The sequence below is a fragment of the Crocodylus porosus genome, unplaced genomic scaffold, assembly GCF_001723895.1.
Source record: "Crocodylus porosus isolate Cpor-Errol unplaced genomic scaffold, CroPor_comp1, whole genome shotgun sequence".
Classification (NCBI taxonomy): Eukaryota; Metazoa; Chordata; order Crocodylia; family Crocodylidae; genus Crocodylus; species Crocodylus porosus.
Genome location: NW_017728915.1, coordinates 25,375,691 through 25,388,703, shown reverse-complemented (window position 1 = coordinate 25,388,703; position 13,013 = coordinate 25,375,691). Strand labels below are relative to the sequence as shown.

Sequence of the window (13,013 nt, the reverse complement as noted above, 5' to 3'; positions counted from 1 at the left end):
TTAAAAATGAATGGTAAAGAATGATGCTTTTTTATAAAACTTTTATTTACTCTTTTACTCTCTACTCTCTTTATTTACTGTCCTTTTTTATTCCTTGATCTCCATTTTGTCTTCAAGGGCTGTTGTAGTGAAGCTGAAGCACAGCAAACAGGAAGGAGACAAACCCCACCTCAGCCAATTCAGTGTGAACTCCCAACTGTACCTGTTCAGATAGGATCCCACTTTCTGAAAGGCATATCCTTTAATGAGTCTGCAGCAGAGAACCTGAAGCTGAAAACGGTAATGGCTCAAAGTCAAACCATCTTTTAAATTTTTAATTAAGAATCAAGTAAATAGAGAAGTTTGACATAACACTTGTGTTTAAAAATGCACATTTTTCAGAGGAGTATAGCAAGGCTCATGTTAATATATTTTTATAAACAATTTGTACCAAAAGAATTCAAAATGGACTTTTAGAAGTGATACAAGAGTCAACTTAGTAGAGTATAGAGTGCCATTCACAGGTGAGCTGTCAGGCTTTTGTCAGTGTTTTCTTTCTCCCCCCACTCCCCAAGTAAGCGAATTTCCTCCTCCTGGAAGAATTAAAATTAATTGCATTTGAATTATTATATTTTAGTTCAGTGGTTGCTGTGCAGTATTCTTCTTAATATGTTGATTAAACCATTTCCCGTGGGCAGAAACTGGTGAGCGCTTTGTGGTGGTAGAAGATAATTTTGTTTTGATTATTTCAGCTTTTCCATTTGTTTATACAAATTGTTTACAGGTGGCAAGTGCAATAATTAAGGCTGGGAAATCTCTTGTATGTTAAATATGACTTTTTTGTACCCTAAACATTTTTACATATATTGTAAAATATATGTATATTAGCCTGTTTTGAGTAATGCATGTAACTGGTTTTTGTGACTTGCAGCATACAATGCTTCAACTGATTAAAGAGGCTGGTTGCCATAACGGACTTACACCTCATGATGACTCTCCTGTTACTGAAGTACTAAATCAGGTTTGCCCTTCTACTTGGCGGGGAGCCTGCAAAACTGCTGTGCAGCTATTATTTGGCCAAGCTGGACTGGTAAGTGACTATGGCTGGTGGAGGATAGATAAGCAATAAAAGGATTATTTTAAAAAACTACTTTTGGACCAGAATACCTCTTCTTCTGTTGGAGGAAAACTGAAATCATTTGTACTGGTGTGCAGGGTGATGAGCATCCTAAGGCCCCACAGGAGATAGAGTTGAGGCTTTTCTGCTGTTTGTAGGTGTGGAGCTATTGTTCTCAGCTCTAGAGTTCATAGTCATAAAATAAGTGTACAGCACCATATACACTGCGTATTATAACGTTGTAGTTTTGCTAACTTGGCTAGTAGTTTCACTATCCGGCCTCTTATAAAAGCCATACTAACTTTCTTCCAGATATTAAAATATTTTGGAAGTTGGGTTGCAGTTTCTTTGAGCTCTGCCATTTCCATTGTTGCCGAGAATTTGGTTTTGCTAATGAGCAACATGGCTCCTTGAAGATCATAGATTCAGAATTACTAATTGTGATTGAAAACTCAAAGGGAAGATACAGTGTAATGCAGTATATTTTGAACACTGTGGCCAGTTGCTTATGTGAAGGAAAACACTACAAGCTTTAAAACTAAATCAGAAGTTTCAGTCTGTACAGTATGATGCCGATAAGAAACATTTACGTAATAATAAAATTGGAAGACTGAAAAATACTGCTAACGATAGCAGAACTACATTTCAAAATTGACAGCTTTGAATTTGCTACCCTTTATGCATACTTGAATGGGAGCTGGATTTTCTGGTTGATAGTCATCTAAAGTCAGTTCTTTTAAGTAGCAGTAAAATAGCATATCTAACTGAGACTACAGTGGTTATATGACAGGTAAATCTTCACTTTTAAAAGATGCATTTATTTTGCCTTGATTTCCAAACAGCATATAAAAGTACTTGTTTTAAACTACTTGTTTCTTCTTAAGTGAATATGCCTCTATGGTAACATAACTAATCACTGCAGCCTTTCTATTTAACAAAATATGCTCCTATTTACTCGGGAGTAATATTTCTTTTAGACTATTGTGAACTTATAGTCTAGTTCATTAATAAAATGGGAGCAGCCTTCCTTTACCAGCAATGCAATAGGAAGTAAACGTGTGCGCTTCTGGAGCTATGTCATTGTACATAAGAGTTTTAATCAAGTTGTTTTTAAGCCAGCACTAAGTTGGTCTAACTGTTATTGGATCATCTGTTGTCAATGATTTTACTGTTTGCAGTGTGAGCGTAAGTAATCAAGATTTGGCAGGGTTTTTTAGTCTCTGAAAAAGATGCATATTGCAGTGTATCAAAAAAGTCAGCTAGGGCACTTATACACAGGAGAGGAGCGTGCTTCAGCATGCTGGAAATTGGAACAGACTCAATCAAGTCTGCTGGAGGACGGAAATTGATGCGCTCTGGCAGCTTTGCGTGTCATGTGTATCAGTGGGGCAGCACGTCTCTGCGCTGAGAAAATGGCGGTGGTACATTTTGAAATAAAACACATTTGGGCTTTAGTTCAAAATGTCCCACTGCCATTTTCTCAGTGCAGGGACATACTGCCCCAGCTGATGCATGTGACACATGGGTGTTTTTAATTAGCGTGACTTGCTAATTAAAAGCAACTGGCTCCACGTCAGGAACACATGTAAAAATGCCCTTAGTGCCTTTGTTCAAGTAGGTCTAGCTGATTAGTAAGTTACCATGAATTCCCTCCAGTCTTAGTTTATTTCTTCTGGTATTGCATTTGTTGATCATTTTTAGTGCAATCATAAGCATTTGTCACTCTCTTGTATCTGAGTATCACTTTGATCTTAAGTACCCTACTAGATGGCTTAGTTTCTTTGACTGTTAGATGTGCAGACAAAGGTGGTTTTGCACATGTTTTTAATGCAGGAGAATATAATAGTAAGTCTGACTTGCCACAGAAGCAATGTTAAAATGAAAGTAACTACACTTTGCAGTTCTGCTTTCCTCCCTGCTAACATGGCAACAATAGCCATGTTAACTATGCAGTAGTAACTACTGTCAGTCCTGGTCCTCACCACGATACAGGGGTTGTTGATAGGAAAGGCTAGCCAACAAGTTCTGTGGCACAGGAAGGGAGTTTTTGGTGACAGGATAATGAGAGGAGTGAATGGTTAAAGTCTCTGTTAGGTGCCTTTGTAAGAGAAATTACTTGAAAAACATTAAATGCAAGAGAAGTTGGAATAAGGATAGGGTTGGTCTCCACAGGGGTTAGGTGAAGTGGTTTGTATACCTGCTGGAGTATTTGGTGGAAAAAATTGGAATAAAAGCAGTAAGGTATAAGAAATTGGACCTAAGGAAGGAACAGCCACACTAGCATTTGCTGTTTCTAACATGAGGGCTCCATGCTGGCAGCAGGGAGAGCTGCTGGTAAGGGCCTCCTTTCATTATAGTTGGAGCCAAAATGAAATTACCAGTTTTAGGAACATGAATAACTCAATTTACTGCCTACATCAATGATGTAAAAGTGGAAGCTATTTATCTTCAAAGTGGCATTAACAAGATGCATAAGTAACAATGAACATAACTTACGATCTTTCACTCTTGAAAGATGTATGGTCATCTTTGCATACTATCTTGTAGCTTGGTTTGTGATCCTTTTGTTTTTTGGCTAAATTGCACTGTAATCTCATCAGAACCAAAATTTGCCACTTTCATGTTTGTGAACATCTATGCACGCCTTTTTAAGAAATTCTGTATAAGGAATTCTGCAAGGTGAAGATACACTTGCATAACATTGTGTAATGATGACAAATTATATTCCTTTTCTAGAGCATACTCTGGGTGGGGATGAGGGAGGAAACACCTGTAAAACAAGAACAATAGATGTGTGATGAACAGGAAGCCGATTTCTAATTATCCCAGCAGACAGGGTGTGAGAAATGTGTACTGGCTGTATTTTGAATTTATTTTGCCCAGAACTTGGATAAATGTGAATCATAAGTAGATATAATGCACCCTTTGTTCTACTGTTTTTAGAAATGCAGGAGTTTTCTGCATTAGTTGAAATTCATAGGTTTAATTTGTCATTTTCCCAAATTAAATATTATAGGACAGTTTCATGGAAATTTTCTTTGCCCTGTGCTGTGCACATTTTTGTCAGATATGTGGAGAGGTTTGAGAGAGTCCAGAGGAGAGCCATATCCATGATCAGAGGGCAGAAAAACAGGCCTTATGCTGAGAGGCTGAGAGCTACAGGACTCTTCAGCCTGGAAAAACGCAGGCTCATGGGGGCTGCCTATATGTATATAAGGGGTATACATCAGGATCTGGGGGAACGCCTGTTCACCAGAGTGCCCCATGAAATGACAAGGTCACATGATCACAAACTTCTCCAAGATTGTTTCAGGCTGGACATAAGGAAGAACTTCTTTACAGTCCGAAACCCCAAGGCTTGGAACAGACTGCTGCCGGAGGTGGCGCAAGCACCTACTCTGGATTCCTTAAGTCAATCGGATGTTTATCTTGCTGGGATCCTGTGACCCCAGCTGACTTCCTGCCCCGGGGGCAGGTGACTAGACTCCATCTTCCAAAGTCCTTTCCAGCCCTAATGTCTATGAAATCTGTGGGATATTTTAAGAAGAACCTTATCAGAAACAAGATTAGAAAGTAAAGTTAGGTGTGACTTAACTTTTTCATATCCTCAAAGTCTTTAATAAGAGACCACTAAATAACTTGTCTTAGCTTGCTGATGTAAAAAATATAAAATCAGGTTAAGTCAGCTGAAATTACAACTGCTCAATACTTCTAAAATCATACTTGACCCTTGTAAAAGCTACTTAACATGTTTATGACTTCCACTAGCAAAAGCAAGAAAGTTCAGGATTTGTCCTGCTGCACTGTGCTGAATTCAGTGTCTCATGGTTCGATAAGTAAGGACTCCTTGAAGATATACCAGAACACTCCACGTGTCTTGTGTTGCTTCAATAACACAAGGCAACCATGAATCTAGTGTATTTGTATAGGAAGCCTGGATAGTTAGCTTTATTTCATTAGTTGTTAAAATGTGAGTGTTTATTTTGGGAGTACTGAGATATAGATCACAACTTATCTTGAAGAACACCCACTGTGTTTATTTGTACACATGGAGTGGGCTGATATTTTTGTGTCTTCGTGTGACCTTCTGTCCCTGACACAAGCATTTATTTTAGTCCTGCTGCTAATTCCTGCAATAATGCTGAAGTTCATTTATCGTCTTCATTTATGTTTATATTATCATACACGGTGATGTTAATAAGGAGCATATCAAATGACACCTCTTTCTTTAGACATCAGTACCACAGATTGAAGGTGTCTTCTGGTTTGTTTGCAGTTTAATTCAGGAAAAATAGTTACTGTGACATTCTTAAATGGGTATAGTTTCAAATGAAGCTATAGTTAGGGTAGTTCTGTGCTTGCTGTTCTTCCTACTGTTAACATGGCACTCCCAGAGGAGCCCCTGGGACTTTCTAAACCCTGGATGTTGGAACCCTGTCCAAATGTGGAGTAATTGCGTTAAAAAGTTAATTTGGGCTTGAGCAAGACTTTGATTCTGAATTAAACATCTAAGTTGCATATAGCTTCTGCCCATGAATACTGGGAAGAAATCTTTCCCTTCTTACTCTATTAAACTCATAGTAAAGGTGCTACTAAGATCATCAACTGCCTGAATAAAATCAAAGTTTCCTAAACTTGCAATAAAACCAGAACAAAACAGTAAAATGACATTACTTTAGCGCGGATGAAAAAGCATGTACAGTGCAGTACAGACAACAGTCAAAATTGTCTTCTGTAATGGTGTGCTCAGATACTGGTCACAAACAGGAGGGAATGGGCTTGGGTACATATCCAGGGACAACCAAAGGAAAGTCATCAGCTCTCTGAAGAAACCCCTAGAGTTGGGTAATGGCAGCACTGCTTTCCTTTCTGTGATTTAAATGAGTTTGACAGAAGAGAGAATAGACTTCGGGCCCCTCTATTTCAAATTCTTCATGTGACACATTTGTCCATCACCACGAGTTGATTCCTGCCTATGAGACAGAAACAGAACCAGTGGATGGTGACTGCAGACATGCCAGTTATATCTCTTAAGGCTTGTTTGCCCTCAAGGACTATGCCATTTCAAGGTTAAATGATATAGCTAATCTGTTAATCACTGAAGCAAGAACTGATGGTGACTGTCAAAAGCTGTGGGTCAGCATGACCTAAATAGCAGAATTGTAGAAATGACCAAGATGGACTACCCATTTAGATTAGATTTCAAATGAAACCTTGAATTAAATGTGGAACCTTCTCACAGTATCACTGGTAACGAGGCTTATATGAAGTGGAAGCCCATTCCCTTTTCGTTTCCCTAAAAAGATCAGAACGGTAATTTCCAAAGCCTCCAGCTTCAGAAACCTTTTGTCAGATGAGGATGAGAACTCTGAAAATGGGCAGGTCCCCTCCCTCATTTAAGTAAAACAACCTAATAATGATGACATGCTTTGAAGTTGGCAGAGGAAGGAAATGTGGATATACCTCCTAAAACTCCAGAATACTGTAGAATTGAAAAGTTGTGGTAGAGTTCAACTAAAATACCTTTAATCTGTCTCGCGTGAAGCTTTGTCTTTGTTTTGAAGAACCATTTATTTGTTTCCAACAAATTTATCAAGTAGATGCTTATGACAATATAAAAATTATAGCTTTCAAGAATTAATATTCATGCTTCCAGACCTCTCGGGTAGCACCGCTGATAGTTACTGGAGTGTTTGTATAACAGCAGATACCAAAGGTGGTGATGCAGGAGTACAATGTATGGTTATGGATAGAATTAAGGATATTTATATTTTTAATCTACATATATCTTGTCCACTTTTTATATGTTGAAGTTATTTAGTTGTTTTGTATGTTTTACTGATTTTCATTATAATTTGAATCTGTAACATAGTAGAGGTTGGGATTTTAAACCCTAAATTCAGGGAGTAAAAATAACTAAAACCTGTTTTTTAAGTATCTAAATATTTTCACTTCATTTGTTAGGTGGTTGTGGATACAGCGCAGATTGAAAATAAAGAAGCATATGCTCCTCAGATTAGTTTAGAAGGATCCAGAATTGTTGTGCAAGTTCCATCAACGTGGTAAATAAATATCTTGTACTTTGATAATGTGGCATAATTTAAACTTGATTTATGTTTTTATATAGAGATTTGATGATGTTCAGGTGTAACATCTCTGTAGGCTTCTTGATCAAAGGATAGATGTTGCTCTTGCTGTAAGACTGACCTATAGCTGCATCTAGAAGTTTTTTGCATTTACCCTGTATTTTGGAGACAATGAAGGGAGGCAAATCTGTCAGCTAGAAAACTGAAGAGGTTTGAAAAAAGAATAGATGTAAAAAATTAAACAGATGAAGAGGGAAAAATACCCCCCTCTACAAAAGACCTTCAGTGCATTAACTGCTAAGTCACTGTACCTGAGCAGGGGAGACGCTTCATGAAGGTTCAGCATGAGAGATCCCTCATTCTTGGGTGGAAGATGAGGGAAGGCCCTCATTCAGAGGGTCTTTAGAGTAACCGTCTCTTTCAGCAGGAAGAAAAAAGTAACAAATCCTCCTTGTCCAACAGAATTCTGGTTGGAAATGAGTGACTTACTGAGGCTTTCTTGAAAGTTTTTGGTGGCCCCACAGTAGTGTTAGACTGTGGACCTAAAGGATTTCTTACTTTTGTTTAGCAGCTAGATTGCCAGGACAGACGTGCATTTTAAGTAAAGATGTTATCCAGCAAAGACTACATATTTTCAGGTACCTCCTTCTCCAAAGTTCCCAATATTGTGGACTTCTTGAAGACAAGGCAGCATATGATTCTCAGTATTCAGTAGAGTTGGTGATTCTGAGTCTTCAATGGAGGCAACCTGTCCATATTGGTACAATTATGGCATGTCCTAAAGTGGTGTGAATCAATGGTTCCTTTCCCTAGAAGAAGACAAACTCCTTAATTCCTCCATTTCATAAATTGGCATTTCTGGCATTGTGATTTGCCTGTTGTATACATTGTTCTACTTGTAAAGGGGTCTAAAAGAGTGGAGTATTTGAGTTGTAACTCAAAATCATTGGGGGAGCTCCCCCTACTGACAAATGCTGATACAGCCTGGTCATTTCAGTCTTGTAGAGATGCTAATCTAATATTTGACAAAATCCAGATGTTAATGTGTCACTTTATTCACTCTGGCTCCTTGCCAGACAAATCTGATGATAGTTAAAACTTTTTACTTCTCCCTTCCTGGTGAAAGCAATGGTTCCTCCTCAAAACCCTTTGAAAAATAAATTAATTAGGATTTTATATTAGCTCAATTCTGTACACGTTCTGAATGCTGCTTGGTTTCTCCAAGTGGGGGAAAAATCCTTCCCTGCTTCCAGGACGTGTGCAAGGACTCTGGATTTAATTAAGTGGGTAGCTGCCTTTCTCCGTAGCATAGTTCAGACTGGATTATCAAGATGAACAACAATCTCCTTAGATTTTGTTTGCCCAGTTCATCAAAATTTTAGATTGTTTTTCCTTTAAAGATGGTGGAATTATTTGGAATTTTCCATGTTTGTAGGTGTCTGAAAGAAGATCCAGCCACAATGTCATTATTACAGAGAAGTTTGGATCCAGAAAAGACTTTGGGACTGGTAGATGTGCTCTATACTGCTGTGTTTGACATCAACAGGTGGAAAGAAGGAAGGTAAATTTCCTGTTTGTCCTCTTCTCTATCCATAATAAAAAGCCTGATTTATTTGGAAGACTGCAATTCAATATGGTACTGCAAAAATTAGTATAGCGTCTGTTCATCATGGAGAATAAGTGCTAGTCTTGAGGCAGTGCATAGCTCTAGAAAATGAGGACAGTATAGGCAGCCTGTAGGTCAGTGAAAAGATGCTGTAGATTCTCTAAACTTTGGTATAACATTTTCTTATGTAAAGAAACAAATGTGCCTACTAGCCTATTACAGTCATTGGATATACTATGAGATTTGCAGTGAAACAGTTGCATGTAGTGGTATAGGCTAGGGATTGATTGGCTAAGTAGCAGCTCTGCAGAAAAGGACTTGTGGTTACAGTGTACAATAAAATGAATATGAGTCAATAGTTGCAAAAAAGGCTAACAGCATACTGGGCGGCATTACTACGTGTTGCTAGCAGATCGAGGGAAATGATTATTCCCCTGTATTTGGCACTGATGAGGACACTTCTGGAGTACTGTGTCCAGTTGTGGGGCCCCCCACTGCAGAAAGAATGAAGACAAATGTAGAGAGAGTTCAGAGGAGGACAAGAAAAATGCTTAGAGGGCTGGGGCACATGACTTGTGGGGGAGGGTGTTGGGCTTATTTAGTCTGAGGAAGAGAAGACTGAGGGAGGACTTAATAACAGCCTTAAACTACCTGAAGGTGGTTCCAGAGATAATGGAGCTAGACTGTTCTTTTGTTATGTGCCATCACTGAGGAGCAATAGTCTCAAGTTGCAGCAAGAGAAGTTTAGGTTAGATATTAGGAAAAACTTTCTCACTAGGAGGGTAGTAAAGCACTGGAACAAGTTACCCAGAGAGGTGTTGGAATCTGCATCCTTGGAGGTTTTTAAGATCTGGCTAGACAAAGCTTTGCTTGGGGTGATATGGTTGGGGGTGGTCCTCCTTTGAGCAGGGGGTTGGACTAGATGAGCTCCTGAGGTCTCTTCCAACCCTAATTTTCTATGATTCTGTGATTTCAGAGCACTGTTAAAATATTGGCAGGAGTGGGGGAAATATGAATGCACAAAGACTTTGACACTCTAGCCATACAAAGCCTTTAAGTCAACTAGACTATTTTATTTTTAAATTGGCTAGTTAGGCAGCACCATTATTGTAACAGGAAATACTTTGTCTTGTCAAGGTTTTCATAGAAAACTTTGTGGACCTTAACCCACTAGCCATAACAGCCCAGTTATTCAGTTCCCAGTGCACCACAGATTGAAGCTGTAGACATTAGGAAATAATGGGATATAATGTAAGGATAGATAACCCACGGCATTCCCACTTCTAAGCAGCTAGGGACCAAACACACCAGAGGCCACACCAGCAGGAGCTGTGTGACTACAGGTTGTTCCACAGGTTGTTCCAGGGCAAGCTACAGGCCCCCTGGGCCATGTGATGTGTGGATGTCCCTGCTCCCACCACTGCACCAGAACCCAATCCCCGCCCCTTCTCCCCACCCTGCACTTTTCATCTTCAAGGCATCCACTCTCCTCTCACTAGTACTTGATATTGATACACCCGTGCCAATGGCCCTTGCCCTACTACTGCATTGTATGCTTGCACAGGCCCTCCTTCCCTTTACTGCTACACCATGTGCCTGTGTCCCCTTCTGCACCATGTACCTGTATGGCTCACCTTCACCGACCTCAGCTATGCTGTGTTGCACTGCCCTGCCCCTGGAGCAGGGGCAGGCAGCAGAAGCCAAAAGAGGGAGGTGGAACCAAGAGACTCTGGCTATTGTTGCAGCTGGAGCATGGTAGGGAGCACTAGCCAGGCGGGAGCTCAGGGGAGTGTAGTGTAACTCCTTGTGGGCTGCAAGCAGCCTATGTACCACCAGTCGAACAGCTCTGACTTAACCCAGAGGTTTGAAATAGGTTTTGTTTTTTGCAACAGGGAACAAGCTTTGCCTTGTATTCAGATCCAATTGCAGCGGGAGATCTCAGACTTTGCGAATCAAGTTGACATGCCATCAGGAAATGGAAGCAAATCATCAGGAGGCCTGCAAAAGACTTTTTCAAAACTGACTTCACGGTTTACAAAGAAAACTTCCTGCGCCAGTTCAAGTAACAGTGGAAGTTATTCTATTCCCAGTACGCCTTCCAAAAATGTCTTTACAGGTAGCAACTCAGAGGAGAAAGTGAAAATGCCCAGTCACGTGGACACACGGTTACAAAGCATTTTGAACATTGGTAATTTCCCCAGGACAATAGATACATTACAGCCACCTCAGAGCACAAGTAGTCAGACAGTTAATGGATTTCTTGTTGAAAGACATGATCATTTTTTCAAAGCAGATGATAGCAAGGATGACAAAGGTATGAATTTACCCACTGACCAGGAAATGCAGGATGTTATAGACTTCCTGTCTCGTTTTAATATGGGCAAATCGCAGCAGACTTCTCCATTGGTGAAAAGAAGGAACTCTGTTGCTTCTTCTCCAGCAACAGAACAAAAATCAGGAGCTGTTCAGCAGCAACTGCAGTCTGTGTCTCATGCGTCTCTGCATCCATCGCAGCAAGGGTTGTCACAGCAACAGCAGTCTCAAAAGCAGCAGCAACAACAACAGATGCAGTACTACCAACATCTGCTCCAACCTATTGGACCACAGCAACAGCGTGTACCTGGCAAGTGGCTAAGTAATACTTCACAACAGCCAGCACAGGCTGTTGGGGCTGGATTGTCTCATATTAACCAATGGAACAATCACGGCTTTTCGGATTTGAGCTCTGATTTGTACAGCTTGGGTCTTGTGAGCACCTATATGGACAATATGATGTCAGAGATGTTAGGACAGAAACCTCAAGGACCGAGAAATAACACGTGGCCAAACCGTGACCAAAGTGATGGAGTCTTTGGGATGCTGGGAGAAATTCTGCCTTTTGACCCTGCAGGTGTGTGCTATTTTCCTTTAATTGCATGTTATTTATATGAGCTTTTTAAAAACAAGTTAAGAATGTGGTTAAATGTGTCTGTTTAATAACAGAGTGCTACTGCTTCCGGTGTCTTTTCTCAGTAGATATTGAGAATTTACAAATGTAGACAGGCCTGCTTTTCTGGGGCAGGTGAACTGAGTCATAGAGTTCAAGAGACATCCAGGAAGTCATGGGCATGGGAGTAGAGCCCTTATTTGTAGCCTCAGTTTAATTGGTCCTTAAACCTATACAATGTGATAACCTTGTTGCTCAGAAATGTAGATACCATCCCTCCTAATTTCACACTACCCTGTAGCACTTCCTAACTTCCTGACATCTCTGTGTGTTTTGCTTCTCTTTCCCCTGTACATCATATTCTGCTGGTTGGCTGCTTCCCTGCCCTGGCCATGCTTTTCTGCTGCCTAGCTCTACTTTTCCTTTGGCTCTTGTGGAGATATGGTGCCTGGTTGTTTGTCCCATTTCTCTCCTGTTGGTAACGTGCTCCCTAAAAGTTGTCCTCCATTACCAACATCTGCTCCCATGTTCTGTCATAGTGGCTTATTGCAAAGACAACTATAGTGGCTCTTAATTTCCAGGTGCTTGCATGGGCCTCTCAGTTCCTCTTTACACTGGAAAGCCTGGAAACCTAGGGAAGCAAGCCAGTTCCATAATCCAGCTGCTCATGAACCACCAGTGAATTGTAAAGTTAGAGGGATTACTGTTGAACAGGAAACAAGATCATATTTGTAGCCACTCCTGAGAGCAACCATCTGAGAACGTAAATTAACTCTAGTGACTGAACTACATTTGACAAAACCAAGCACTGAAACCTAGTTAAAGGTGACTCGCATGTAAGTAAGTAAGTAAGTATATTTACTTACATATATACACACTTACACTTAATAACTGCATAGTTTCTGTAATATATATACACACATACATGTACATACACACAAGTATGCATATCTAGATCTGGCGCTTCCCTGTAAAATTATATAGATATAGATACAGATATGCATGCTTGTTGCAGAAATTATGCAGTTATTAATTGCTTGGAGGGAGATGGCAGAGGAACCTTCTTTTCAAACCATTAATTGTTTCCCACTTCGTTTGCACATCAGGACCATAAAGATTTTCTAACAACCAGCCCCTTATTTTATACTATACTTTATATATAGCTACTTTGTCCTCTCAGCAAGCTTTATAACCTAGGACAAGCCCTGCCCCACTGGGTTTGTTCTAAAGATGGTCAGTATTCTTCGATATACCTAACTTAGCAAAAGATTACTCCGCGCTGGTCCGGTCCTGCAGGGA

At 40.1% G+C, this 13,013-nt stretch overlaps 1 protein-coding gene across 1 annotated transcript in view; it reads left to right on the top strand.

The window, feature by feature from the left end:
• Window positions 1–13,013, top strand: part of KIAA0355 (KIAA0355 ortholog) — a 104,228-nt gene that overhangs the window by 74,076 nt on the left and 17,139 nt on the right. The window contains exons 6-10 of the mRNA XM_019535863.1: window positions 118–279; window positions 911–1,069; window positions 7,061–7,158; window positions 8,618–8,743; window positions 10,681–11,678. Of these exons, the coding sequence (XP_019391408.1) occupies window positions 118–279; window positions 911–1,069; window positions 7,061–7,158; window positions 8,618–8,743; window positions 10,681–11,678 (1,543 nt within the window). The remainder of the gene's footprint in view (window positions 1–117; window positions 280–910; window positions 1,070–7,060; window positions 7,159–8,617; window positions 8,744–10,680; window positions 11,679–13,013) is intronic.